The following is a 27,878-nucleotide window of genomic DNA, read 5'->3' as shown; positions in this document are numbered from 1 at the left end:
ATTTTTCTTTTATTTTTATCTTGTTTTTACTCTGTAGCACTTTGAGATTGCTTTAGCAATGAAAAGTGCTCCAGAAACAACTTTTATTATTAGTATTATTAATTCTCTCCAGACGGGGGCGGTAAATGCAACAATAATCGCAGATAAAACACGGAAGAAGAGGAAGAAGACGCCGCAGCAGGAAGTCACCATAGGACGTCACCACAGCAACAACAGGACCAGGTGACCTGATGTCTCCACCGTGCAGTCGGTCATGTACGTAACGTCCAGGCCGTAAGTTCATATGCCACGAACAGGTTAGTTTATCTAAAGTTCTCACTCCGTTTTTCCCTGTGAACCAGTGAAACATGTCTTGTTCTGGAAATGACACGTTTGACTTATTTGCTTTTGTCGCCTCCTCCATTGAGTGAAGCAGCTGTAGACTAGTAGCATTAGCTTTGTTGCGGACATCGCTCTGAGAGAGTCGGTGTATGGTTTTTCTGGCAGTTTCAGCGGTTCTTTCTCCAGTTTGCTACAAGTAGAAGGAAAGTGAACATAAATTAAAAAAAAGATATATCAACTATTCTTTAAACTAAGGCATTTCTACAAATCCGTCTGTTAACTTCTGATGTCTGTTCTCTTTAACAACTCATAAAATACACAGAAAGACATCACCTCGTTATATTCAATTAGGCTCCACGTGCTCTCTCAAGGCTGCGATTTTGAATTGGTTTATATTAAGTCTTTTGAATTAATCCTCTGATTAAATTATTAATCGTTTTGTCTGTTGGATGTCTGTTTAATGTTGGAACATGGTGACAAGTGCCCCGTTGCAAACCCAAAGATATTCACATCACACATTAGAAAGTAAAGCAATCATTTGCCTTACTGAGAAAACTACCAAAGAGATGATTTGAGTATCAAAACATCTGCTGATTAATCGTACCCGAAATGAATGTCACCATGTAGAATAACAGTAAAGGGGTCATTGTCATTTGTGTCTCGTAATAAACACCAATTGCGCGTTTAGACATTAAAACGATGAAACGCAGCACAACTTGGACACAATTCATACACAAAAAAAATCAGCCCACAATCAAACCCAAATTATACATACACAGGCTAAAAGGTTTGAGTGAAGGACTACTGCATGAGAAACAAGGGATTGTTTAAGTGTATGCTGCTGGATCCTAAAGTGACAAACCATACAGGAGTAACTCAAACTCCCTGAACAACACGTGCACAGGGCTGGACCTGCCCTACACCTTGACTAAACCTTATAGTCTTTACATTACATTAATTCATTTAGCAGACGCTTTTGTCCAAAGCGACTTAAAATAAGTGCATTCAAACATGGGGATATTACTCAAAGTGCAAAAGTTAACAAAGTGCATAAACATTCATGAAATAGGCAAAGAAAGCTTCAAGTGCTATTAGTCATAAAGTGCTTTTTTTATTTTTATTTTTTTATGTATGTGTGTGTGCAGTATATGTAGTTAGATTTAGAATAGTGTATTCAGGGAGTATGGTGCAGTCTGAACAGGTGAGTTTTCAGTCTGCTAGGAAAGCATTGGAGGGATTCCGCTGTCCTGACATCAATAGGGAGCCCGTTCCACCATTGAGGAGCCAGGACAGAAAACAGGTTGGATTTAGAAGAGTGGTGGCTGCCTGCCTTTCGCAGTGAGGGAGTGGCAAGGCGTTTGGCAGTGGTAGAACGGAGTGGGTGGGCTGGGGTGTAGAGTTTGACCATGTTCTGGATGTAGGAAGGGCCTGAACCATTCGGAGCACGGTAGGCGAGTACCAGTGCCTTGAATCGGATTCGAGCTGCCACCGGCAGCCAGTGCAGGGTGCGGAGGAATGGTGTGGTGTGGGAGAATTTGGGTAGGTTGAAGACCAACCGAGCCGCTGCGTTCTGGATGAGCTGCAGAGTTCGGATGGCACATGCCGGCAGACCAGCTAGGAGTGAGTTGCAGTAGTCCAGGCGTGAGATGAAAAGAGCCTGCACCAGTACCTGCGTTGCCTTCTCTGTGAGAAACGGACGTATCCTCCTGTTGTTGTGGAGGATGAATCTGCAGGAGCGGTTCGTCACTGTGATGTTGGCAGTGAAGGACAGCTGGTCATCCAGTGTCACACCCAAGTTCCTTGCGGTTTGAGTAGGGGTCACCCCGAGTTCTCAATGGTAAAGGAAAGGTCGTTTGTGGGGGAGGCCTTCCCTGGGAGGAAGAGCATCTCGGTCTTTCTAAGATAATTTGTACTATTGGCCTGTTCTGATACATCATTCTCATATCTTGTCAGACTCAAATACCTTTCATTAAAGATATATGGTGTGTGACTGGTTGTCTTTTATTTTTTTCTTTCTAACAATTTTGCTTTTCAAATCCACAGGAAGTTGCCAGAAATGAGTTGCACTTTCCACCTGCTGGTTTCCCGCAGCGACATCTATCGTGGCCATTTCCTGCTCGTCCTGTCTCGACAATGCTTGTTGCTCAGAGCACTCAGCTCTGCCCCCCGGATCAGCCGCAGCCTGCAAGAGAGCTACAGGCTTCTGCAACTGCCCGATGGGGGCCGCAGCAGTCCGGCGCAGGTGAAAGAGGCCTACCTTCGCCTGGCGAAGCTCTACCACCCCGACTCCGGGACTCCGACTTCAGATGCAGCGCTGTTTGCGCGTGTTGAGGAGGCCTATCGTGCTGTGCTGGCACATCAGAGCAAGACTAAGCGGGCTGACTGGGGGAAGGATGAGGAAGATGAGGATCAGTTCAAAGGTGCAGTGCTTCAACACAGACAGTACCTCAGCTACGATGGTGTGGGCTCAGGCACGCCCAGCGAGCGTGAGCGGCAGTACCGGCAGATTCGTGTCGACCGGGCATCCGAGCAGGTTTTGAACTACCGGCAGAGGGAGCACGAGAGGGCGGCTGCTGCAGAGGGAGCGTTGGTGGAACGGGATACGCGTCAGCGCAGCAAGAAGATCAAGATCACCCAGGCCATTGAGCGGCTCGTGGAGGACCTGATCCAGGAATCCATGGCCCGTGGGGACTTCAGGAACCTGAGTGGAGCCGGAAAGCCCCTCAACAAGTTCCAGCATAATCCGTTTGCCGATCCGATGACCCACAACCTCAACCGCATCCTCATAGACAATGGTTACCAGCCGGCCTGGGTGGTGATGCAACGCGACATCCGAGAGGCCACAGCTCAGATCCGAAAGAGGCTACTGGAGGGGAGGGCCAGGCTTGGCGACCCCATGGCCCCCGGGGAGCACGGCCAATGGGATCAGCTGTGTGCAGCTGCAGGGGAGGAGTTGGCAAAACTTAACAAGACGGTGGACAATTACAACCTCATCGTACCGATGCTCAACATGCAAATGGTTCACTTCAGTTTGTCCAGAGAAATTGAGCGTGCCGCGAAAGGAGCACAGCAACGCAGGCTGGAGCAGAGGGAGAGGGAGAGGGAACGAGAGTGGAGGAAGGAGGAGAGAAAAAGAGACAACGCAGTTACTGAGCCCAAAAACACCAAACGAGGACTCGTGTCTTGGATGCAGGATTTATTCAGATGAAAACACTACAGCTCTAAATCTATGTGAACATCAAAAAACTTAAACCAATAATTTTTGGCAATATTTCAGACAGACCTGTTCGCCTGCTGTATAGTGTAACCATCGTCTGAGTCGATGGTTGCACTCTTTTACTCTTTTACATCTGAACACAACAGTGGGTTATTTTTAGGATACAAGCTGTTTCTGTGAAATTACTGATCTTGAAATGGGACCCTAACACTGTAGCTTTTGACATTGTGACATTTGAAGTTAAGGTGATAAAAAAATCTAACGTTTATGTGTTGAGACCGTTACATTATTTGTGATGCGGCAAACGTGTCTGTCCGCTGATCCAGTGCTGCAGGGTTGCAGATGACGACCGGTTCCCCGCTGCCAGCCCACACGCCCGCAGCCTCCCTGTGCAGGGCCCGGGCGACGGCCCTGGTCGGAGTCATCACCTTGGTCCAGTCACGGGCAATGTACTGGTGGTATGGATCATGGGAGCTTGCCAGCTTCTTGGAGCGAATGAAGCTGAGCATGATGCCGAATGTGAAGAAGCTGAACATGCCGACCACCAGGACGATGTACACGATTCCCTGAGACTGAGCGCGGGCCCAGGCCCTGGTCGTGTGGTGCACAGCCTGATGGGCGGTGTCGTTCCGAGTTGCAGGCGGAGACAGAATACTTGTGCCGTTGAGGCAGTGCTGGAGTAAGGACAGCAGGAGCGACTGCAGCTCGGTGGCGTTGATGTTGGACATGGCGAATCCTCTGTTGGATGCTCGGCAACCTGCAACTGAGGAGGAAGAAGAGACTGTAAGGAAGAGTTCTCCTCTTCCTTTATTTCACTATTTTATTATGTAATACAAGTTTACAAGTTTACAAGTTTATTTGTATAGCACATTTCATACACAAAAAAGAGCTTATTTTACAGGGTGTAATAGGCAGTATGAATTGGAAAAGTTTTTAGCTTTGACTTAAACGGTCAGAGTTTGAGCTTGTCTGATATCATCTGAAAGGATATTCCAGGTCTGAGTTGCATGATAACAGAATGCTGTGTTTAGTTTTAATATTGGAACAACTAGTAGGCCAGCACCAGATGACCTCAGGGTTCTACAAGTGAAAAATGAGAGACACGGAAGACAAGTGCGTTTCAGGAGACTCAATTTCTCTCAGAATTTGTGATGATGCTTTAGTTCGTTTTCACATGTTGAAATCAAAATAGAATTGGAAACATTCTCAGATTTTCCCCCAACTACCTATATCTGCGTTCACGTATTTTTAATCGTGGGTGACCTTTCAGAGTTAGTCTTTCAAATAGATTCATGCAAATACCTACATTATTTACGCTTCATTTCAGAAGAGAGAGAAAAAAACCCACCTTACAAGGATCCAGAATCAGTTCCTGCTGTTTCTGGCATTAGAGAAACATCAAGTCACGTCGAGTCAGCTGCCTCCAGCAGGACAAAGAAGCAGCCGGTACCCCGAGTTTCAATATCCGACTCCTTGTTCTCCCAGTCACACAGTCGGCTCTCCTTCCGCGCTCTCAATGTGAAAGAGATATGCAGCACGTTCTGTTCATGTCAACACGTTTAATGAAACACGAAGGTCACAGGGCAAAGTCAAGAGCTCTGTGTCGTGAGGCGGTGGTACAGCGTGACTTTCACCACTGTGTTGTGATCGGCTGCAATGAGCAAAGACAGTGTCTTCACATCAGACGCTCATTGGAGCAGTGTCACGGAAAATCAAAAGAAAAACATTTAGCTTGAATATAAAACATCACTTTGGCTTGAATTTTAAAAAACAGCCTGTGGCGCACAGTCTGCCCCTGTTGTGTGCCGTGTAATCCGGACAAAATAAATGGCGAGGATTATTTGAAGGTTTGTTTTTTAAATATTGTTGCAAGTATTTATAAATCTCTAATGTACACACAATTTAGCAGTAGGAGCAGGAGTTTGTGGTTATGTCAGGGGCGGGTGCTGCGCTGACGTGGGAGAACAAAGCTCACTGTCAGACTGGAGCTCATTTGGACAGCAGCGCCGCTCAGACTAGATTGAGTTTCAACACCATCACCTCCAAATGTCCTTTACCTGACTGTTACAATGTGCGCATGCTTCTTAAAATAAAGTGGTAATAGATACAGATTTATATTCACATAGGGATGCAACTAACGATTCTTTTCATAACAACTACTTGAACAGATTGATCGATTATCAAAATAGTTGCCGATTAATTTAGTAGTCGATAACTGTTGCAGCTTTATATGCATATTTTTTTTGTTCTGGTATTTGAACAGTAAATGACAGTTTGGTAAGTGTTGTGTATAAATATTTTGTTATCTTCCAGCACATGCAGGCGGTGGATTAAAAAAAAAAACGATTTAAAAAAACAATTACTTTATTCTTATTCTGCTTCATTTACAAACTTGGACAGACACAGGCCAGGACAAACGGATAAGATCAAGATCGACTAGAAGAGTGTTTTATACCACACATGAGAGATGTCAGTGTCAAAAATCAAGAATTCTCAGATAACCTACAAGGTCAAATTAATTAAATTACCTCATTAGGCATGATTAAGACGTTTTTATTTTTATAAACACTTAAAGAACCCAAATTTCAAAGTATGGAAGAATTATTACAAAGATGTTTTTGGGGCATTTTTTTGGTCAAATGAGAGGAAACAAATAGCGAAATTAGTCAGCACCAAGGTCCTGGGCTGCACTCACATGTCCGCCATGTCAACATGCCGGGGATAGAAGCCATTTATTTTAAAACTGCTGCATTATCAACGCACATTTCTATTAACACTGCTGATCCTAGGAGCAGTCCAGAGAACCGAGGGATATTAATAAAGAAAATGCATTGATACCCATTTGGAAAACTGATTTTGAATTTATGTCCTTCATTTGCAGCATCACATCTCTTTTTTTATAATTCCCATTTGCTCTTTTTTTTAAATTAATGAACTTTCAAGTATTTAGTTTGTCCCCTTATGAGTGAGTCTGACCAAGGTATTTAAAACCATCGTCATCTACAGAAGTTGTGTTGTTGTTCGTGGAATCATGGAGGAGAAACGAAAGCTTAACTCCTGCAGAGATGATTTCCCACCTGGTGGATACAAAATGAAAAAGAAAAACATACTTTCATGTACATATTAATTTTTTTTTGCTTAAAAAGATGTTAATCCATCTCACCGTTCAATGTCACTCTAGCTGCACACCGTCACAGCTGTCTTTAGATTCTAACAGTCTGGAAATATAAAAAGAAAACATGAATTATTCAAATATGAGAAGAGTAAAAAAAAAGCAAGCTCAAATTCATCATAATTACCATATCATCTTTAGAAATAAAAATCAATGGTGCACTGTATAATATATGGAATTATTCAAGGACCTGACTCCAGTTTATTGGTGAAAAGCTTCGATCCGAAATGAATCCCTTTGATTCATAATTCACACACACAAAAAAGACAAATGACTCACGCTGCCTGGGCCTTGAGAGCTTTACGCGCCTCCCGAGCCTCGTGCTCAGCTGAAATCTTCTTGTAACAGTAGACCAGAACCACGATGAGCCACAGCTGCAGTACCACGATCAGCACGTACATCATTATCTCTGAGATCACTGCCGTCAGCGGGCGGTTGGCTGGGAAAGAAGAAACGACAACATCTCTATTGAAATGCGATGTTCTTTTTAAAATCTCTGTCTGACCGAGTCTGTGTATGTATGACATATTTCATTGCTCCCTGTATATTCCCCCCCAGAGAGATCAAATTTCACAATCACATTTACTTGATGACTAGGTTATGCAGTACCATCGTCACTGCTCCTTGTTTCTCCCTAAATTTCAGACCCAGTATCCAAGCTTCAAGTTTCCCTCTGGCACTCACGGTCTTCCCCTCACCTTTCATCCAGTGACATTATCAGGTCAAAAGGAGCATATGAGCCTCGAAGATCTGCAAGCATGGCCGTAGAATCTTAAGTCTTAATCTTAATGTAAAATTCTGTGGATCAAAAATAAACGGTCCAGGTGTGACTCTGATGAAGATTGGAGGAAAACTATTCTTGACCAGACACTCTCCGCTGCGTCTTTCCTTGTGTAATAATGCACTGCTCCTGGGCGATAGCTTGTAATGAAAGCACTGCATGGCACATTCCACCTTGGGACTTTTTCCACAGTGGTTATCGTCTAATCTTAAAGGTGACATATTATGCAAAAATCACCTTTTCGGTGTTTGTGCACATAAATGTGTGTTGTGCCTGCCACATTTTTTTGGTGAGCTGGTTAAACACTACAGCCTGGCTCTGAACAACTGGTTCAGATTTCTCTCCCACTGTGATGTCACAGTTGGACTCTTTTGGGGTAACCCCGCTTCCAATCAGAGACATCTCCACTTCTCTGGTGAAGGGGCGTGACATTTCCTGCACATTTTAAAATTGGTTGATCAATCGCTACAGACTGTGCCAGCTGGCCAATGGAGGTGGGGCTAAACGAAATCCAGGTGTTTTGGACAGAGGGTGAAAAGACACTGATGCAACACAAGATTTTTGCTCCTGAGAAACGCTTGTGTAAATTCATACTTTAAACTGAAATTTCATTAGAAATGAGCGGCGTCATGGTTGGGAATAGCCGGTGGTGGCATGTAATGTAACGTATGTGTTTTTAGTATAGATTGAATATAAAAATGGACGTAGTGTCCGGAAAGTAAAGCCAACAAACCTGAGTTGCCTAAAAACCTGTATTCTCTTAAATGACCAGCAGAGGGCGACTCCACTGGTCGCAAAAGGAAGTAGGTTTCTATAGTAAACATTTTCCTGAGGAGTTTGTGGTTCAATCTCTATAGTTTTAAGTCTTCTTCATACAGCATGATGTTCATTTTGTAAATTGTGGTCTTGTTTAGAGAAAAATACAAAAAAGTGATTGACAGCTAGTACTTTCCAATAGGTGCAGGTGCAGGTAGACAAGACAAGTTCTCAGTCAGATCCCACTCGTCCCTCAAAAATGGCTACTTCTGGTTTAAAAAAGAACAAGATGGCGCTGGCCAAAACGATAAACTCGATGCTCCACAACTGCAGCTCACAACCCAATGTGTGACGGCACGGTGGGTTGCCACTTGGGTTTTATCCAAATAATCAAATAATGTAATGTAATCAAACATCAGTAACAGGGGCCCGATACATAAAGCATTTTTTGCTGAGTCCTGTGTTGGAAGTAGGGTGTTCAGGGATTTTTTTTTACCCGTAACAGAGTATTTTTACATTGTTGTATTAGTACTTATTGTGCCACTACACCCCACCTTACCCACAGCCACCACACTGAGCTCCACCTCCTTCTCCACAGTGACGTGCTCGTCAGCCATAGCCAGGAAGAGGGTGCGGTGGAAGGTGCAGCGGTACGTCCCTGTGTCATTGACGCTGACGTTGTGGACGTAAACGGCTCCTGTCTGAATGTCACCGCTTCGCGTCCCATGCCACTCAAGGCGCTTGCTGAAGTCTTCATGCAGGATCTCGGCACTGGGGTGGTCGTAGTGGAAAATCTGAGAAAAATCAATTTAATGAATAGTCTTATTACTCAGAGGAGGGATCTATACCCTCTTTTAGATGTCCTGCTCTTCCCAGTATCAATTTAGTGCTGCAATTTCTCTTCATATACACGTTTATGCCCCACGTTCATGTCCTCTCACACAGCAAGAACTTTTGGAGCCACTTTCTATTGATGCACCAGTTATAAAGGCTTCTATGATCAGTGAGCCATTACTAATGCTTTAAAAATCATTTTTGGGTTGCTAGATTATGTCATTGATTCATTGTGGACGCCTCCAATGGACTGCTTGACATATTCAATTTGAGTATTTTCCTTTTTAGACAACATAATTCTTCAAATCAACCCTTCTACTCAATACTTTATACCCTACATTTACCTGAGGTACTTGTTATTTTATAGATGACAAAACATTCTCCTGCAGGTTGCAGAACATCTGGACCTTAACATTCATAACTGACTGGACGGATCATTGTAAAACCCTTTATTAATGATCCATTAACATTCATAGTTGACTGAGTAACTCTAGCTTATGATCTATTATACATCTAAAAAGCCATTGCTTCAATAACAGTTTAACTATCATTTATAGCTGCAAATAAGAGGATTTATTGGAAAGCAAGAAACATTGTTGTTAATCATTTACAAACATTCATAACTTCATAGTTTCGAGGGGCCTCCCTCGTGAATTTAAGGGCTAGCACAGAGTCAGGCTGGCGGTGGATATTCCACAACCTGGCAACCTAAAAGTGGCTGTTATTAACAACAATTTATCCATTTACAGCATTTTTAAACGGTGCCTTTTCAGAAAGGGGCACCAATATGTTATTTGTGTGAAAGCAATTTGTGTGTAAACATGAAATGGTAAGATCTCACTTAATCTATACATTTTGGATGTGATCATGTCACCGCTTGTAAATGTAAAGTCATGTAACATCTTTTTGGGATGAAAAGGTTTTATGGAGAGATGGAAAATTAAGATGAAAATGTATAGATGGAAAAAAGTTCTTCCTTCTTGATACTCAGCTTCGACGGCACAGAATCAGAGTTGCTTAAGGGCATCGTGACAGTAGGATAAATCATTTTTCATTCACAAACCAATAACTGATTTAACAAACAACCCAATACCAAATGAATCAAAAGACTTTGTTGGACTCACATGCCTGAACTCCTCCTCTCCCAGTGGTTTGAAGTGCCAGTCGACGGTGGCTCTGGCAGAGACCTCCTCTCTTCTTTTACACGAGATGCAGCCCAGAAGAAATCCTTTTCCTGCCACGGCCTCAGTCAGGGAGTCCACCTCCGCACAGCCGCCATGGCACTGGCACACTGCAGGAGGGGGGAACAGAAGACGAAAAGGATGTGAAGAGGAGGATAAAGGAGAGGAAAACAGGACACAGTCGCAGCAACGATACAGACAAATATAAGAGCGAGAAGGAAAAAGAGGCAATGCTGAAACATTATTGTTATAATTATCTAAAAGATAATTATAACAAGGATGAAAATGGCATTTCATATATAGAGAACAAAAGTTACAGAGCAATGAGAGATATGAATGAATAGTCCCAAATTGAATTCAAAATGAATAAATGCTATTTTTCTAGATGGGTTTTTTTCCACCACATACTTTAAGGTAAATTGTCTAAGAATTAAACTAAAAAAATTACATTTAATATCAACAGTCTCAGATAATGAAACCCTTATTCAGTGCTTTAGGAAAGAAAAGAAAAATCAATCTAGTACGAGTGTATATGATTTTTGTCTTAAATTGTTGTCTTAAAAAGACTTAAACATTGAAATGAAACATCACGTTTGGGAAAGCAGGTTTTCCCAAAGCAACAATAAAGGGTTTTAATAAAAATCTATTGACTCCTTCTGTAGCTGTGATCACAATTAAGCCACCATTTTTTTCTCTCTTTTTTTTATATTTTGAAATTTTATAAGAGAGCTCTTCGAGCCCCGAAAAGAAAAAAATTGAGCTCGGCCTTAAAAACATTCACACCCCAGTGTGCAACTTGAACCACCGACGTAAAAAAAATGTCTTTCCACTTACCGAAGAGGCTGACAACAACGACAAGAGACAAGTAGCGTGTCATTTCTGTTGGAGCAACTTATGGTCAGCCAGTGAGCAAAAATGTTGACCTTTCTTCAGCTAGACCCGTGGAGAGATATCTGTGACGACTGAGACTACTTCACTGACACAGTGACTTTTGATTGGGGATTAATCCCACGACCCTCAAAGTGAACCAGTCCATGTTTTAATCCAGACCGTCCGTCCAAAATAATTCAACAGAGAGAGAGCCTCTAAAAGCCTGAGGACACAGGAATTGTATAATAATAGAGTCCCTGTGTTTCTCCGCAGTAGTTTTAAGTCTCCCCTGCAGAGTCCCGGCCGACTTTAAGGCGGCTATAATTAGAGCGTGTGAATCCAGGAGCGTTGGACGTTTTGAGTGTTGAAAGCCAGCAGGAAACCTGAGAGGATGAGACCTGATCCACAACTACACGACTGTCGAAAACAAGACAGGAGCCATGCTTCCTCTGGTTCAGAGATTGTCAAAGAAATATTCTCTCGCACAGGAAAAGTCTAGTCATTCTATAAAGACTTGATTTGTTTTCCTTTTTTTATGTGTGTGTGTGTGGTGTATTTTAGAACATTGCATGCAATTTCTAGTATTCATACTGGTGCGTGTAGTGGCAACAGGTCAGACATGCAAAATCACTCCTGACATATTTGGTTAAGCAAATCTTTTCAAACAAACACCCGTTGAGAGTGGAGCCATGCAGTGCTTAACGGCACAGCTTACACATACAAGAAATTTCATGCAAATTGAGTGCCGTATATTTGTCTATAGGGCAACACGGTGGCACAGCGGTTGCCACTGTCATCGCCTCACAGCAAGAAGGTTTGAACCCTGATGGCAAACCAGGAGCATTTTCTGTGTAGATACTCCTGCTTCGTCCCACAGTCCACAGACGTGCAGCTCCGGTTAACGGGAGACTCCCGTTGTGAACGTCTACATGTGTCAGTCCTGTGATGGACTGGTGAACTGTGTGGGTGTACCCCGCCTCTCGCCCAATGTCAGGGTACCCACCCCCCCCTTCTCTCGGTGACCCTCAAGTGATAAGCAGTGTAGGTAATGGATGAATGGATATTTGTCTGTAAATAAATGCTCTGTTCTGCGGCTCATCGCCACAGGTCAGAGGTCACTTCCAGCTCACTGCTGCCAGATTAGACTCGGCGTCTTGCTCAGGGACCCTTTAGCAGAGATGAAGCGTTTGCTAAGGAAAATAATTTTTCCGGAGGGTTTGCCTGGTACTTTAATTTCATTCCATGTGATGAACTGACTGACTGACTTATATTTTAATATATTTTATTGTTGCAGTATATTGTCCATTTTAATGCCACAAACTGGACAGTTTACATTCTTTGTCATTCACTCGTTATCAGTCTTGTTTTGTGAAACATACATGGTATTCACATCTCTTCGCTATTTCTCATTTGCCCTCAGAGGTGCTGTAGCAAACTTAACTACTTAATTTGTTAATTATATCAATAAATAATTCATTGACTCATATCACCGAGATATGACTGAATGTTTTACTGAAATCCGATGTGGTCACATTCTGTAACGGCAGTGTACAGCACCATTTCCCCTCTTATTGGTTTTGATATCTCCCGTCCAAGGGTGGGACAGTTAGTCAATGCCAGTTAGAAAAACAAGGCCGCTGAAGCCAAGGCTGACAAAACAGACGTTGACTGAAGGCCTCATCTTGTGTGCTGACGACAAAGAGACTCACGTGGTAGATAAAGCCAGTGTTTGACGTGATTAATGTAATGACTTGTGTGTTTTAAGGAGGACTGCCTGGGGACTGTATTATCAAGCAGTGGCGCCCCCAGGAACTTTTCACAGGGGGGGCCAGATGGGGCGACTGAAAATCTCTGGGTGGCACACTGAAACCAAAAGCAATAACTGAATTTCAGGAATTCTATTATACCATTGTAGTTTATTTTGTGTTTTTTTTCCTTCAAAGACTGTAAATCTGTTTTTTGTTGCCTTAGTTATGAAATACTCCTTTTTCCCTTTACCTTCTTCTGGGTCCTGCTCCTTCAAACCCATAGCGCTTAGACCTAACTATACTATTTAATTTTTATAAAAAATGTGACTTTATTGATTTAAATGAATAGTACCTAATGTAAAATATATTTTACGCATTAAACTTGTGATGTCAGACTGTCTGCTGCTGAAACAGAGCAGAGAAGACGTGATGAAGACAGTGAATGTGTGATGAAGTAAATCAGACCAAGCTGTTCATTCATGATCATGAGGAATATTGATCAGTGTGTGGATCATTGTTCTAATAAAAGAGATAGTACTTAGTTGAAGATACTATTTATTGCCCCCGTCTGCGCCACCGTCTGTTCCGAGCTGCAGTGATAGAAAAAGAACACTAAAATGAATCTGTCGAAATCAAATAATCTTTATTGAACTCAAATGAAGCACTGATATTGATGCATCTATATGTATTTATTTAGTGTGATAATCTCTTTCTCTGTTTATTAGAAGTTCTGTTTTAAAACCAGAGTGGACACATGAAAAGTCTGCAACAGCAACATGATTCCACTCATTCATAAATATCTGCTGCGCTGTTATTTGTTACATTACTCTAAATTCCTCTGTCCTTGACGGGATTCTGTTGAATGATGACTGGTTTCCAGTGATCTGATTGGTCAGCAGTGCGGCTGTTGACAAGCTTTGACGCTTACCTGGAACATAACCTGCTCCGGAGCAGGTTAACTGTTCGGGATAAGTTACCATGGTGATTTATCCCGCTAAGAAGAGAGCCAGCTTGGTAGGACAGAAAACCCAGAGTTAAAGCTTAGGTAACCTCGATAACCACAGATCCTGCTTCGTGGTATACAGGCCCAATGACACGTCAGGTCAAATCAAGCATGTCCCACTCTTGAGGCCACTCAAACTTTTAAAAAGGATTTAAAGGATGTAAGTCGTGTTTCTGCCAGCAAGGGTATGTATGTCCATGTGTATGTTAATGTGTACAGGTGTATGTGCATGTGCATGTGCATGTGTATGTGCATGTGTTTCGCCCCTGTAAAGGGGAAGATAGAAAATGACACAATGTAGCTTCGGTCAATCGAAAACAGATCATCAAATCACAACTGGTGCTTAAAAGAGGAAACAAATGGAAACTTAGGGAAATAGAGAATTGCTTTTGCTTTTTTGCTCTAATAATAATAATAATATATTGGATTTATAAAGCGCTTTTCATGTACCCAAAGTGCTGGTACGAAAAGAAATAAATAAAATAAAAGTGGAAGGGGGGGAGCTAGGGATATGCAGAGGAAAAGAGGTGGGTTTTTAGGCATGACTGAAAGGTGGTGAGGGAGTCTGAATCACGGATCTCTTGGGGGAGGGAGTTCCACAGCCTGGGAGCAGCCCTGGAGAAAGCTCTGTCTCCCAAGCTGCGGACTGTGGTTTTGGGGGTGGAGAGGAGACCGGCAGAGGTGGATCTGAGGGACCGTGTGGGTTAGTAGGGGGAGAGGAGATCAGTGAGGTATTGGGGGAGCAAGATGGTGGAGGGCTTTGAAGGTGAGGACCAGGACCTTGAAGGTAATTCGGTGGGAGACAGGGAGCCAGTGTAGTTGTTTTAAGACTGGGGTGATGTGGTGCCAGGATTTGGTGTGGGTGATGAGACGGGCGGCTGCGTTCTGGTCCAGTTGTAGTTTTTTGATGGAGCTGGGGCTGATGCCAAGGAGAAGAGAGTTACAATAATCTAAACGTGAGGAGATGATGGCGTGAATGAGTCGTTCTGCGGCGGGGGGTGTGAGTGAGGGTCTGATCTTGGCGATGTTACGGAGGTGAAAGAAGGAGCCTCTTTTAACTAAAGGTCAGAGCAATGGATTACCAATCTACCGATTAACTTAAAGCTACAGTGTGTAATATTAAGAAGAACTTATTCATAGAAATTGAAAATATTGTCCATAACTATGTGTTAATATATGTATAATCACCTGCAACACTGATGTTATTTCACTCAACTTTGAGTGAGTTAAATATAGTTACATTAGGTGGACCCGACCTCTGTGTAAGTCGCCATGTTTGCTATGTCAGGATGAACACGGTTGCACAAAACGGTCCAGAATACGTCACATTCGTGTTGAATTTTTTAGCGCTGCAGGAAACCAGAAATGGAATCAGCAGTGCGCCACCATAAAGTGTCCCCTGTCGTGTGCTCAGTTGGCTGCGGTTTGCAGCTTCACCCCCTGTTGCCTCCAGAAAAAAGTACAAGAATTACACACTGGGGCCTTATGTAATAAAGAAATGAATTACCATCTTTTTAACCAAGCAGTGCAAAGAATTACAGCATTTTAACTTATCCTTTTTATGCACATTTTAAGTATCTTTTAACTTATATATTCCCATTCAATTGTATTCAGAATTACATCATTTTTATCACCATTACTCATGAGTGTGTTTATGTGCTTGGATATGTGCACGTGTATGTGCATGTATATGTCAAGTCAAGTTTATTTATATAACACATTTCATACGGCAGGCATAGACTCAATTTGCTTCACAATTAAAAGCAAAATATATGTGTTATGTGCATTAATGTTTATGTGTACATGTATTTGCGTGGGTTTATGTGTACATGTACATGTTTGTGTATTGTTCATATGTATGTGTACGTGTAAGTGCATGTGTATGTTTGTCGATGTGTATGCGCCTGTGCATGTGTGTTTATGTGCATGTGTGTGTATATGTGTATGTGTGTGGGCTTGTGTGTTTTGGCTGCATTGGAGGTCAGGGATATTGTCCTATGATGTAACCAGATGACACGGTGAGGCACTGAGCTCTTGAAAAATGTCCTTGCCTCTTTTCACCTTGTGGTCGCTTACGAATGATAACCACACTGAAGATCGGCCAGAGCCATCGTGGAAATTACACACGTGAAAAAAAGAAGAAGGTGAAAAAAAGACCTTGGCTTGAGGGGGGAAACTTCCCTGTGTCTAGTGTGTATGTGTGTGTATGTGCGCACGCCTGTGTTGTGTACATTGGGGTGGGCTACACTTCTGTGACCCTACACACTTATACACACAGTGAGCGACACACCTCCTTTCTCGCAATGCTGGTGATGTTTTTTATTTATTTTTAGCACAGATTGAGTTTCCAGTCACCGTTCCTGCAGCCAGAAGTGCTCAGCAGCTCCGCTCCCTGTAACCCGGAGCGGTTTTCTTGCCTGGGCTGCGATGGTAACACAGACCTCGGACCTCTGTTTTGAAGTGGAGCCGGTGAAGCGTTGATTTCAAGGAGTCAGAAGGAGTGTGAAGACAGAAGATGCCTGGCAAGTCTACTGAGAGTGTGAAACTGCCAAGTCACTGTGATGCTCTGCTATCGATTCGAAAGGACACAGACGCAACTGCTGGCTGATAGATTAAAACAGACAAGAAGGTAAAGACAAATTTACTGTATATCCCTTATAAAATAAAATTAATGAAATAAGTCAGACTTTGCCTCCATCGGTGATACACATTTGTGTTTCTTTTGCTGATACTTTCTAAAATGTAGTTGCTGAAGAGTGAGGTTAGTTTCCCTAATGTGTATTGCTTTAAAGAGCATGGTACCAAGAGTGCACAACTTTATGGAAATAAGACTGACAGATGCAGTGTGTGTGTGTATTTGTTGCTGTGTGGGCATTTGAAATGTGATAAGGTAGAAATTCCTGTAAAGTACACTGCAACCATTTGTTCTGTTCAATCCACAAGAGCTAAATAATTGATCAATTAATAAAGATTTAATCAACAGAAATATATATTTTTATAAGTTTACACAGAAAAATAATTGCTCGTTGCACCTTTTGGACCTTTATTATTATGAAGATTTGTTTCTACGTCTAATCTATTGAATCACTGGTCAGGCAAAACAAGCGACCTGGAAGCCCAAAACAATGAATGTGACGGACATTTTTCATCATTAATAACACTATTTTTTTCCCTTAAAATAATGAGAAATCTTCCAGTTGTTTTCTTGATTAATTGGAAAAATAATTCAATAATTAACCAGAAAATGAAAATAATTGTTAATTGCAGCCCTAAAATTTGAATAAATTCCATTTATTTGAATAATCTGTACATTTTTTAAAACTAACATGCATCTATCTGTTGCAAAAATATTCATCTTTTGTGTGTGCATCATCCTCATCGAAAGTATCATGTCAACGGTTTGCCATTTTGTTTTCAGCTTTGGACAAGGTGACCTGCCCTGCTCACTGCACGTTTCCCGGAGGAGATATCCAATATCTCACAGGCTGCATCCTACTTGCAATAGTTCCCCCGAGACCTTTTGAAACAATGCTGCTGTGGGAGGAAGGAGGTGAGATGAATGTGCCAGCCATGCCATGACACTCTCTTTTTTGTTGCCACGAAATAAGAATTCCTGTTTAATCAGAGCTCGCATGCAGTTTCATAGCAACTTAGGAAAGCACAAATCCTGAGGTTGCACACAATGCCCTTCCACACACACTTGTTAGACACAAGGGGTCGCACTGCCTCTCTACATCCAATGTGGCCACACAACAAGCTCCCTTCGAAGTAACTCTGAAAAAATAACAAGTGAAATACTGTGGATTCACCTGCACTGAGGAAACCTGTGGAGTTGATCTGCATCTCTGTGCTAAAATCAAAGCCCTATCAATTACTTCCATATATGAGACCGCGTCATTTGTTTCTCTTCAAAATAAGACAACCTTACCCATAAAAAAAACACAGATCACGCAGATCCAGACAATGTGTCGTTTCGAGCCTCAATAAATCATTGTTGATGAAAAGGCGAGTCGGTCATTTTCAATAACTCTTGTTTTCCTTTTTTTTTTAAAGTCAACACTCGTCTTCCTCTCGCCACATCCACTGGACAGTTATTTTCCCCGGACTGTACCACAAAGTTTACCGGGAGGGGTGTTCTTCTCGTTTCGCCGGGGGTTGTTTTTTTGTGAAATGTGAATTTTTTTTATATAAGTACAAAAAAAAGTGGGTATCCGTAACTTTAGTAGGACTGTGTGTTATTTCTGATTGGTAACAGCAATGGTAGTTTTTTCTCTCGAGGAGACTTCTCGTGCCCCCCCCCCCCTGTTTGCGAAGTAAATGGCACGAACCTCGCTGACTTCGTTTCTTTACACATTTCTATAAAAAAAACCCTCTGTGTCTGTTGACTTTAAAACAACTTAGCACGCTAACGGCGCTAAGCTAGCTGCGGCGTTTAGCTTCACAATTGGGTTGATAACAGTGTTCTATACGGGGAGGGGGCAGGGGAGGGGAGGGGGTGTTTTTAAAAGGGAAACATGGAAGGCGTCGGCGTCGCAACTTCTCCGCTGGAAATTCAAGCCTACTAGGCAGATAGGCATCTTTTTTTTTCTTGGTGAGCCGTCGGCCCTTCCGAGGTCGGGGGGGGTGGGGGTAACCTTAGCTGAACTCGGTCGTCTCTCGTGCTAGCTGCAGCCCCGAGCTAACGGCTAGCCGCGGCCGGCAGATGCCCCCTTCACGGGCGCAACAATGCTGATGTGTTCCTGCGAGAAAGTGGATTTTAACATCGCGTCCCGCGCCGTCGCTCGGCTCGTTTATGAGGCCGAGCAAGATAACAGGAACGGAGGGATCTCGTCCAATGGGAGGTAGGAGCTCCGACCTTCCGTCCAAGCAGGCTGTGAAAAGTTTTTTTTTTCTTTCTCCCAGCGCCTTCTGTCTTTGCAAAAAACTTTAACCCGTGTCTTTCGGCAGACCCTCTTTATGGTGTCTGGGTTTTCAGCTGCACTGTGAGTCGTGACGGCAAGTATCCCTGGTTGGTGGCTCTTATTGAAGCTCATTCACGTCTACAAGTTGATCACCGGTAATGGAGCGCGATGGAACTCGCCATCTCAGGATCAGCTGTTGCTGGACACTTAACTTCCCCCCCCCCTTGTTTAGTTTGCCCCCGAAGTAGACAGCATCCGAGTCGATGTGTAATGTTGTGCGATTGCGGCTTGATGTGGTGTTTTTATGGCTAAAAAAAGAAGATCAGGGGTTGTGTGTGTGTGTGTGTGTGGACCGAAGTGCAGCCTGTGCGGGGATTATGGTGGATTACTGTGGACAAACATGTGTGTCAAGATTGCTCTTGTTCAAACAGATCAGCGCAAATACAGTCAGACGTGCTTGCGCCCTCTCCTTAGAAGTGTCCTCTTTGAAGGCACACAATGGAGTGATGCGCGCACACACACTACTGGAGGACTATGACCTTGGTAGCGTATAGCGCCAATTGGAGCTCTTTCGTGAACAATGTATTTTCCAAAGGATCGTGTGTTGTATTGTGTCTACTACAGTGCCTGGTTGTTGGCTCAACGGTGGATGTGCTGGCATTGAGTAGGAACGTCTGCCCATTTTTTTCCCCCAGAAACTGACAGGATTTCCTTGCAACACACCGCTGATGAAATTCCTCTGTGTGTCTGTTACAATCCACGGACAAACAAAACGGTGACTGGTGTGAGTCAGGACGCACAGTTTTTGCTATTTCTGAGTTACTCACAGGGAGAAATTTGTCTCTAAAATAATAAACAATCCTTCAAACCTGGGCAAAAGAACACTAATTACACAAACTACCACACCATGAACGAATTCTATTGATTTCCCTTCTAACTGGAGTAGTATTTCAGTGCAATCCTCTTTTGCAACACGATAACCCATATTCCCAGAAAGGGCAGATCAGGTGGGATCAAAAACCAGACGTAAATAGACCTAGTTCTGCAATCATTAGAGGTAATGTTGACAGATTCATATTTTGTGAAAAAACAACAACAACATACAAAAACAAATTTGGTAGTAAGATGCAGGTCAACTGTTTAAATGCAAAGTTTCTGCTCTCTTCACTCCTCAGGTAGCAACTTCCAGATTCAGGGTGTGTCTGTCTGACGCTTCAACTCTCGCAAAGATGAGCTTAATTGTGCAAATTCAAGATGGAGAGAAATGATGAAGAAAGAGTATCACAGGACAGTGCAAGTGGTGCAGAGGAGGAAGGGGTGAGCCACATACACTGAAAACACAGAAGAGGGACGACACAGCAGTTAAGTCACTCTTAGCTGGAAATGGATTACCTAAAGCGAAAGGCCTGCTACGTTTCCTGACATGCCCTCTCCTAGCTTCCTGCTGCATTATTGACTGTGAAGGAACAACCCCCCAAACCACCGTCTTCTTCTCAAATGCTCTGTGGTTTTATCAATCATGTGGAATTTTATTTGCCCGACATGAGGGATGCTGAATCATCTTTTAAATATGGTTAGTGTTACTTAATAAGTCCGAGCTGATTTGCCCGAAGGCAGTACCTGATCTTTTTACCCGTCCTGTTACAAAACTATATCAAATGCAAGCATGACTGGAACATTACGGACAGTCATGGGTCAATCTCGGCTCTAACGACGCAACGCTGCCCTCGGTGTGACTGAAAGATAAAATTAACCCGCGGGAAAACTCCAAAGATGACTATGTCTTCTCCAGTGGGACCGGAAAGTATCACTCTGGCTCAGCCCATCCCTGTCCCAAAGCTGACTGTCTTGCCACCCTCCTCGGATACAGAGTCCTGGTCTCGCTCACCCAGCCCCAGACCGTCAGGCTTCAGCCGCCACAGCCGATCCCACCGCAGCAGGACCAGAAATAAGAAACGAAATGAGGAAGAGCAAGGTGGAAGTCCCAGGCGGGGGAAAACGCCACAAATTGTAATAGAGGACGCTGTGGAGATGGGCGCCATTCCACACAGGGGCCCCTCGCCCTCCCCCTCTGTGGCCACTCAGATGGAGGGGGAGGAGCAAGGTGAGGGCAGCCCTTCACAAGACCTTCTCCTGCCGCCGTCATACTCTCGGAGGTCTCGTAGTCCCTCTCCCAGCCGCCGCTCTCGCTGGTCTCTCAGGAGCCTGCTCAGCAGAGACTCTGACTGGGACAACTGCAGGTTAGTGTGTTGGATTCTTCCCATCCAACCAGCCAAAGATAAAAAACATTAGGAGTAAAGATATAATGAAATGAAGTTGTCGTGTGCAGAATTTCTTTACTCCCATGTGAGCAAACTTTATTAGGGCCTGAGCCCCGACCAGCTGAAGGCTGGCAAAGGCCCTCTTGTTTTTATATTTTTCTGTCATTCATTCAGTTGAAAACTCTCTCTTTAAAGATCACGGGCTCACTTATCTTACAGCAGCAGCACCACGTAGAGTTCAACAGCTCAGAACAGAGTGTCCACACTGTCAGCATTATGTTTGACTGCCTCATGGGTATTCAGTGCTTACAGCTCAGTAAAACCTCAGCCAATTTGCATTCAGGCCTCCTGAGGCCAGATTTGCCTGCACTGACTGTCTGGAATGAGCGGCCTTTCATTTGTGCATGCTGGTGGGAATAAAAAAAGGGCCTTACATTTGACGAATTTAGTCCCAGTCCACTTTCTCAACCGCCGCACAGGGTCAACTATTTTGGAACAGGATGGAGTTAATTAGCTATTGGCTAAAACTGGTGAGGACAGATTACAGTGTTAAAATCCTGATTAAGCTGAGTTGCTTCATGGGGCGTTTTGACGTCGGAAAAAGGATATAAAATGAAGGCCAACATTCAGTTGGCTGAATGTTAGTGATGGAGCAACAAATGCATTTACTACCCTGCAATAAAAAACAAGTAAATATACATAATACATTTGACCTTGTCTTTTGAAGAATAGTGTGCGCTTATAGCGTAGGCGACCTCTTCGAACAAGCAAAACAACAAGATTATGTAAACTGTAAACAAAGAAAGTGAGACCACTGTTGTAGCAGCATGGAACAACAGAGATGGGTCAGTCACAAGGAGCTGGAGGCGGGGTTAGTGCGCCATTTATCCTCGCTGTGAGTCATGACATCACCCTCAGCCAATCGGAGTGGGCCCTCAGTCTGATGATGTCATGTGAGTCCAATCAGAGGAGGTTCAGGGCACCACTGCAGTGGGCTCACAGAGGGTGATTCCCCCCCTCTCTGCTCCATATGAACAGCTGTGCCCTTGTCCTCTTCATTTACACATTGTTTTGTCGATAAATTGCTCTTCAGGATGTTAATAAAAAGATATGCAAATTAAAATAACTTTTTTTTATAGTGGCCCTCGTCTGCCATGATAAAATATTAAATATATGTAGCTCCTCTTTCCATGTCTTTAAATAGAAATTTGGGGAAGCATTATCTTCTAAAACTCACCCCCATCTTTGTTGATCATTTGTTGACCAACACAGCTGATCTTTGACATTTTTAAAGGATTCTTTACCACTGAGAGATAAGTCGCTCAGACTTTGCGGAGGCCTGAGCTCTCTTTGTGCTCTTGGTAAAATAGTTTTTGGACTCCCTATGAAGACGGTCCACAACCATGCTCAAATTTGCCCTGATCATAAGCCAGGCTCATCAGTGGACACTACTCGAGAGTAATCGATCATCGATGTTAAGGAGTTAGAGTCGGCTCTAATAGTTTTCTTGCCATAGGTCTTGTGTGATCTGCCAGTTTCCATTTTTTGTAATTGAGGCATTATGTTTTCAGACATTGCAAGAAGAAGTGACTCCTCTTATGACTACTTCTGGTACAAGGCACAGAAAGGCCAGTGGGTCAATAGCTTTATATAGGGCAAAATCTGTTCAGGGATCTACTAAGTTGTAATCTAAATGTTTTTTTTCATATCAAAAACTGGTCAATACATGCATAATTAACTGAACGTTTCAAGATATTCATCTGCTGACTGCACTGTGTTCCGGACCTGTGAATGTTGGGTTTATCAGGAGCAGATGTAATACTTTTTGTTTGTCCATTGGAATTCTGTCACAAGCTGCTTTCAGACATGCACGGGGTCCATACATGGAGTCAGGACATTATCCTGGAACATTCCCAGAGGGCCTTTTACGTGAGAATGTTGCTCTGAACTTTTCCTGCCCCCCCCCAGGGGTTAGGGTTGTTTCTTTTTGTTGTAGTTGTGATTTCACTGCTCTGGCCGGGCCGCGAACCCGCGACCTCGGGTATGGGAGGCCGACGTACGAATCACTAGGCCAAAAGCTCTGGCAGGTGTTTTAAAGGGATAGTTCAGTGATTTTGAAGTGGGGTTGTATGAGTTACTTATGCATAGTTAATATGTCACCTTATGGAGATCGGTTATTTTTTTTTTAAGTAAGCCTTAATGTGTCGACACGTGATGTTTACAAACTACATTTTGATGTGGGGGACGACCCGAGCAATTTTTTTGTTTTTCATGTACAGAGCCTGGGCTGCGCACGAAACCCCAGATTTCTCCCGGTGCGCACACAGAACCGACAGCTAGCGAACCAGGAGGAAATATTCGCTGATTTTTACAAAACGTGTATTGCTTTAGAATCGCTTGCTGCCCCTTTAACGTCTGTAAACAGCTACAGATTTGCTAAGGCAAAGCTGCCTTCGCTTGCTTTGCATAAACGGCACAGGTGTATTTTCCACAACTGAAAGGGCAAATCCGCTTTTACACAGAAACCTCATTCTCACTAAATTGTCACAACAACTCTTCACATGTTTACTTAAACAAATATGTAGACTGATCCTAAATATTACTAATCTATAAACTCTTATCTCATGTTATGACTTTTCTGTCTGGGTTTGCAGTGGAAGGAAAGTATAATGTGAAGAATTTAACAAAATGCGCTGAAAGGGCATGCGATTTTCTATCATACCTTTAATACACTGTACAACCTTTTTATATTCAGTTTAATCAGTGTGACTCAGATCGGTAAGCTCTTAAAGAGTCAACGTTTTTATTTGATTTTTAAACTCCGCTGTAAAATGTATATACATGCACAATACCATACAAATGGAGTCGTGATGATCACAAACGTGAGTTAAAGATTGTAAGTTCTGAAGAAAAAAAATCATGGTTTACAGTGGCATAGCGCAAAGGGTGCTACAACAGCACAGTGCTTGTTTCCCTCTTTGTGCCATACAGTATCAGTGCAGCTTGTGACTTGGTCTGCTTAGTCTGCATCCTGCGCACATGCACTCCATCCAATTATTAATTAATTAGTTTCACAATAAACCAATAACGGGTATTCTTCGGAAGTGCATTCCACTGCTGCTGGCCAGCATCTCATGTCCAGCACCACTGTATCTGAACCGGCAGCAATTAGAGTTTGTGTTGTGTTATGGATAGTGCATATCCTTTGGATTTTGCACCAACCTGCAAACTCCTAATTAGCCCAGAGACATCGATCTGTGCCGTCGCAGAGGTTAAATCGCTGTGCTCCACTTATTCTACCTCCGAGATTGTCCGTCGGCAGGAAGGAAAAGGCGTAAGAGGAGAACATTTACATCTTGTAGCGTACGCGCCCCCCCCCCCCCCCCCCCCCCCCCCCCCCCAAGCTATTCTTTGAAGCTACATTCTGTCTCTGTCCTGAACGCCCCCTTTGACCCGCGAGACTCTGACATTATTGTGGGGCATTTGCGGACCTCAGAAAAGCAGATTACACCGAGGCAGACAGAATGGTGGAGATGTGGGCTCGGCTCAGCCCAGCGTGGATTATGATGTGGACTGTAATCCAGAGGGATGGACAGCAAGATTGAGGGTTAAGGGATTGGGTGGGCTCTGGGCTTTGGGCTTTGGCCAGGTGGACTCACTACAGGCAGCCATGGTCTCAGAATCCATGACGGCCATGATGTTTAATGCTGTTCTTTTTACAATTTATATAGTGTTATATCTCGCAGCTTTGTCGATTTTGCCTCGAGTCTGTGTTTTCATACGTCCAACACAACAACAAAAAAACAGGTGAATCTCCGTGGCATGACCCTCACTCTACTTTAAGTGATTGTTATTTAAACTAGTAGAAGAAACTCACTGACTCGATCTAATAGTGTGAAGATATTCATCCCCAAAAAAATTTGTCCCCAAACCCTTTTATGTTAAACGCTCCCGGTTTGTTCGGAAACACGTGGTTTGAGAGTCGGCTTTTGGATCTTTGTTTTGACTAATTGCTGAAATATTTGAAATGAACCATTTTCCCTCGATGCCACGGGTGGTGTTGTCCCCCAGAGTGCTTATTCTGTCCAATGCAATATAAAGAAGACAATAAGAGAAAACCAGTGATTTTTTTTTTGTGTGTGTGTGCTCCTTTTGAAAAAGGTCTATTGGAGAAATGCGGAAGCTTGTTTTTGAGCACGTGTCTGTTTACTGGACAGGAGCAGCGAATGCAGCCACGTGTGGATGGAAGACATCCATTGCGTAAAGATAACGGTGCTGATGGTGAATGTTTTCACCGTTGACACACTGGGCCTTCTGATGTCAGATATTTGACTCTTGGCTTCTTCTAACCCTTATGGAGGCGACCCCATTCAGCACCACCCCGCTGCAAAAGCAAGGCCTCGATCGACACATGGAGCCGCCTCCCTCCCTCCCTCCCTCCCTCCTCCTCCTCCTCCTCCTCCCACCACCGCTCCCCTGGTCGCGAGCAGGGATTACGGATGGACGCACAGACAGCAGCCCGTCACCGGGTCCTGCGTTCGGAGTAGGCAGCAGCAGCGGCGGCGGCGGCGTCGTGTCCCTGTCCCCGGGCCCTGCGAGGTGCTCGGGCGTCGACCGCGATGGGAAATTAACAATCGGAGCCGCGGGGCGGTGGACGATGGACGCGTTGCTAACCCGACGCTGAGCGAAGGAAACGAGGGGGCAGAAGAGCGGACATCCACCCCCCTCCCTCCTCCTCCCTGTTGCGGCGTCTGGCCGGCTTTAGCTGCACGAACTCGCCGGAGACACCGGTGCGACACCGATGCGGGATTTGTAGAAAAGTAAACCGCGACGCCTCATGACATGTTCGAGTAAGTGGCATCGGCGGCGGAGTGTTCCGGTGGTGCGATGGGTATGGCGTGTGTTGTCGCGCGGTTGGGGGGGCGGGGGTACCTGTCCCTGGTCCTGGCGCACCGTCCGTGGTGCGTCTTGTTGTGGTCAAATGGCCCAACGGCCACCGACGACATAAGGACGGTTCGGGCTTAGATTAATATGTGAAAACCTGCAGACGTGTGTGTGTGTGTGTGTGTGTGTGTGTGTGTGCAGCCTCTGCGGGTTGACTGTATGAGCTGGTGGTTGTTTATGTCCATCCCGTCGGCCCCCCCCCCCACCCCCCCGTCATTGGCTACAATTAGCCTACTAGTGATTTTAAAAAAAAAGAAAAAAGAATTGCATAATTGCCCCCTGGTGTCCTTCTGTTTTCGTCCCTGCTCTCAGGTGTTGGTCTGTCCACATACACAGCACAGTGTTGCCTGGATTCTGCATAGCGGTGTGCTAGCTGCCCATCAGCCAATGAGCGGACAACCTTGAGGTTATGTGCACCAGAGAGATCCGAAAAAACAATAAATCTGGCAATGCTGCAGCTCGGCCTTTCTTTCGCATTTGTGCCCGCTGACGGACTGTAAACACATGCTACTTGCTGACACAGGTTGACATCACTCACTTGTCCTGCTCACACTGTGTCGCCCATTTACAGCACCGGCTGCCCCCATGTGAAGAGGGCTTACTGCTACTGTACTTGTCATCACAAGCCGCCGCTCTGATCAGCACTTCTACCTCGAATCAAGTCATAGTTCTTTTGATTGTTTTTTGGTGGGATCCGGGGATGGTGATTTTTGTCTCATCCTCTTTCCTATAAATGATTTAAAAAAAAATCTCCTTTTCAAGAGAAAAAACCTTCCAAACTCTTTGAAAGGTGCTGTCAAAATCCAGGTTATTATTTTTGATTGTACCTGGCCACGAGGGCAGTGTAAAAACAGTGTTACAACAATTAGAAACAACATAGTCTAAGATAACTGCCATCATCCACTACAAAGGATATACCGATACTATTTAGTTAAAGTCATTGAATAAAAAGAGTTTCTAAAAATTCTAAACTTAACTAAAATAGGTCTGACAATTTCAAGTCCGTCTGTCCATTGTTTGAGGTGAAGGGGAAAAGTGGATGATTGGCTTTTCCAACTCAGGCCAGTATGGTTTGTCGGAGAGAGAAAAATTACTTCATCCAAAAGATGGAAGTAACTTAACTGTCCAAATGAAGAATTATTGGGATCGTCACCATCCTGGACATAAATTAAGGCCTGGGGCTGTTTTAAAATATCATCACATGTGGAATAAGAAACGTGACCGTGTATGTTGATGGAGAGAGGAGTTACAAATTGGAATACATGTGGAAAAAAGGTGGTCAGGTGAGTTGAGAACAATAAGGCACAAAGGGATTAAATGAAGTGTTGGCTTCATTCACATAATCTGTAGCTACACCTGATTCGTATTGTCGGCCTGAGACATTGGAGCGGTGATAAATAGCCGCGTGTGTACGTTTAAACAAACCCCTAACGTGACAGATGGTGATGGTGGCGGCCGCGTTGCTTTCAGAGAAATGAGGTGCAACCATGGAAACTCTGTTGTGGCATAAATACGACCCTATTCCCCGGGTCTTGAACGTTAGAAAAACTTGAACGTTGAAATGCTTTGGCAGCAGTAGGATGGAGGAGAGGCTGCTGGACCAAGTCAGAGACGGTTATTCGTCCATTTGTTTGCGGTATTTAAAATACCCAGAGCACAGATGGCGAAGCATTTGTACGGAGATGTGACCCTGCGCACCTTTTCTCTTCTCTGTGAACCTCGGACGTTGGTGAAGTTGTGCAAGAAATCTTGACTCTACTATTTCAAATATCATCAATTGCTTTCCCCCCCATGCTTTTCACTTTGCATTGATATAAATAAGTATAAATAAGTAGTTATTACACGAGTGAAACTTATAGGCAAAAGATAAGTTGATTTTAAAAGTCGTT

The 27,878-nt window shown here is 43.8% G+C and overlaps 5 protein-coding genes across 12 annotated transcripts in view; 2 read left to right on the top strand and 3 right to left on the bottom strand.

Moving 5' to 3' along the window:
• The first annotated feature begins 159 nt into the window (after positions 1-159).
• Positions 160-10,382, top strand: dnajc28 (DnaJ (Hsp40) homolog, subfamily C, member 28). 3 transcript variants are annotated; one of them, XR_007031454.1, is made up of 3 exons: positions 160-296; positions 2,365-4,321; positions 8,846-10,382. XR_007031454.1 is itself a non-coding variant. In XM_035623086.2 (2 exons), exon 2 carries the CDS (start codon positions 2,378-2,380, stop codon positions 3,527-3,529), a length of 1,152 nt encoding a protein of 383 aa, XP_035478979.1. In that variant the 5' UTR covers positions 160-296; positions 2,365-2,377; the 3' UTR covers positions 3,530-4,332. The 3 variants fall into 3 exon arrangements, 1 of the variants encoding a protein (XP_035478979.1); XR_004789851.2 differs by lacking the exon at positions 8,846-10,382 and adding an exon at positions 7,356-7,583; XM_035623086.2 differs by lacking the exon at positions 8,846-10,382 and having other exon boundaries at positions 2,365-4,332.
• Positions 1,350-2,291, bottom strand: LOC124850500. Its single transcript, XM_047334264.1, has 2 exons — positions 2,285-2,291; positions 1,350-2,151 (listed from the first exon to the last, which is right to left on the bottom strand). The coding sequence occupies exons 1-2, from the start codon at positions 2,289-2,291 to the stop codon at positions 1,496-1,498; spliced, it is 663 nt and encodes a 220-aa protein (XP_047190220.1). The 3' UTR covers positions 1,350-1,495.
• LOC118299408 lies at positions 3,505-4,266 on the bottom strand. The gene has a single exon (XM_047334463.1). The coding sequence runs from the start codon at positions 4,264-4,266 to the stop codon at positions 3,820-3,822; it is 447 nt and encodes a 148-aa protein (XP_047190419.1). The 3' UTR covers positions 3,505-3,819.
• Positions 5,885-11,465, bottom strand: si:ch211-225p5.8 (uncharacterized protein LOC555567 homolog). The gene is made up of 6 exons (XM_047334456.1): positions 11,097-11,465; positions 10,206-10,372; positions 8,807-9,041; positions 6,990-7,149; positions 6,702-6,756; positions 5,885-6,615 (listed from the first exon to the last, which is right to left on the bottom strand). Exons 1-5 carry the CDS (start codon positions 11,137-11,139, stop codon positions 6,711-6,713), a joined length of 651 nt encoding a protein of 216 aa, XP_047190412.1. The 5' UTR covers positions 11,140-11,465; the 3' UTR covers positions 5,885-6,615; positions 6,702-6,710.
• Positions 11,466-16,374: 4,909 nt separating this feature from the next.
• Positions 16,375-27,878, top strand: part of gramd1a (GRAM domain containing 1A) — a 33,087-nt gene continuing 21,583 nt past the window's right edge. For 2 of the 6 annotated variants that reach the window (XM_047333003.1, XM_035623037.2), the window contains exons 1-3: positions 16,375-16,512; positions 17,302-17,433; positions 19,960-21,024. In XM_047333003.1, the coding sequence (XP_047188959.1) occupies positions 20,558-21,024 (467 nt within the window). In that variant the 5' untranslated portion in view covers positions 16,375-16,512; positions 17,302-17,433; positions 19,960-20,557. Of the gene's footprint in view, positions 16,513-17,301; positions 17,434-18,491; positions 18,725-18,754; positions 19,842-19,959; positions 21,025-25,523; positions 25,896-27,878 lie in introns of those variants that run through there. The other 4 variants (XM_035623027.2, XM_035623047.2, XM_035623066.2 and 1 more) reach the window with 4 other exon arrangements.

Source organism: Scophthalmus maximus, chromosome 1 (assembly GCF_022379125.1).
Source record: "Scophthalmus maximus strain ysfricsl-2021 chromosome 1, ASM2237912v1, whole genome shotgun sequence".
NCBI lineage: Eukaryota > Metazoa > Chordata > Actinopteri > Pleuronectiformes > Scophthalmidae > Scophthalmus > Scophthalmus maximus.
This window is presented reverse-complemented; position numbering and strand designations above follow the sequence as displayed.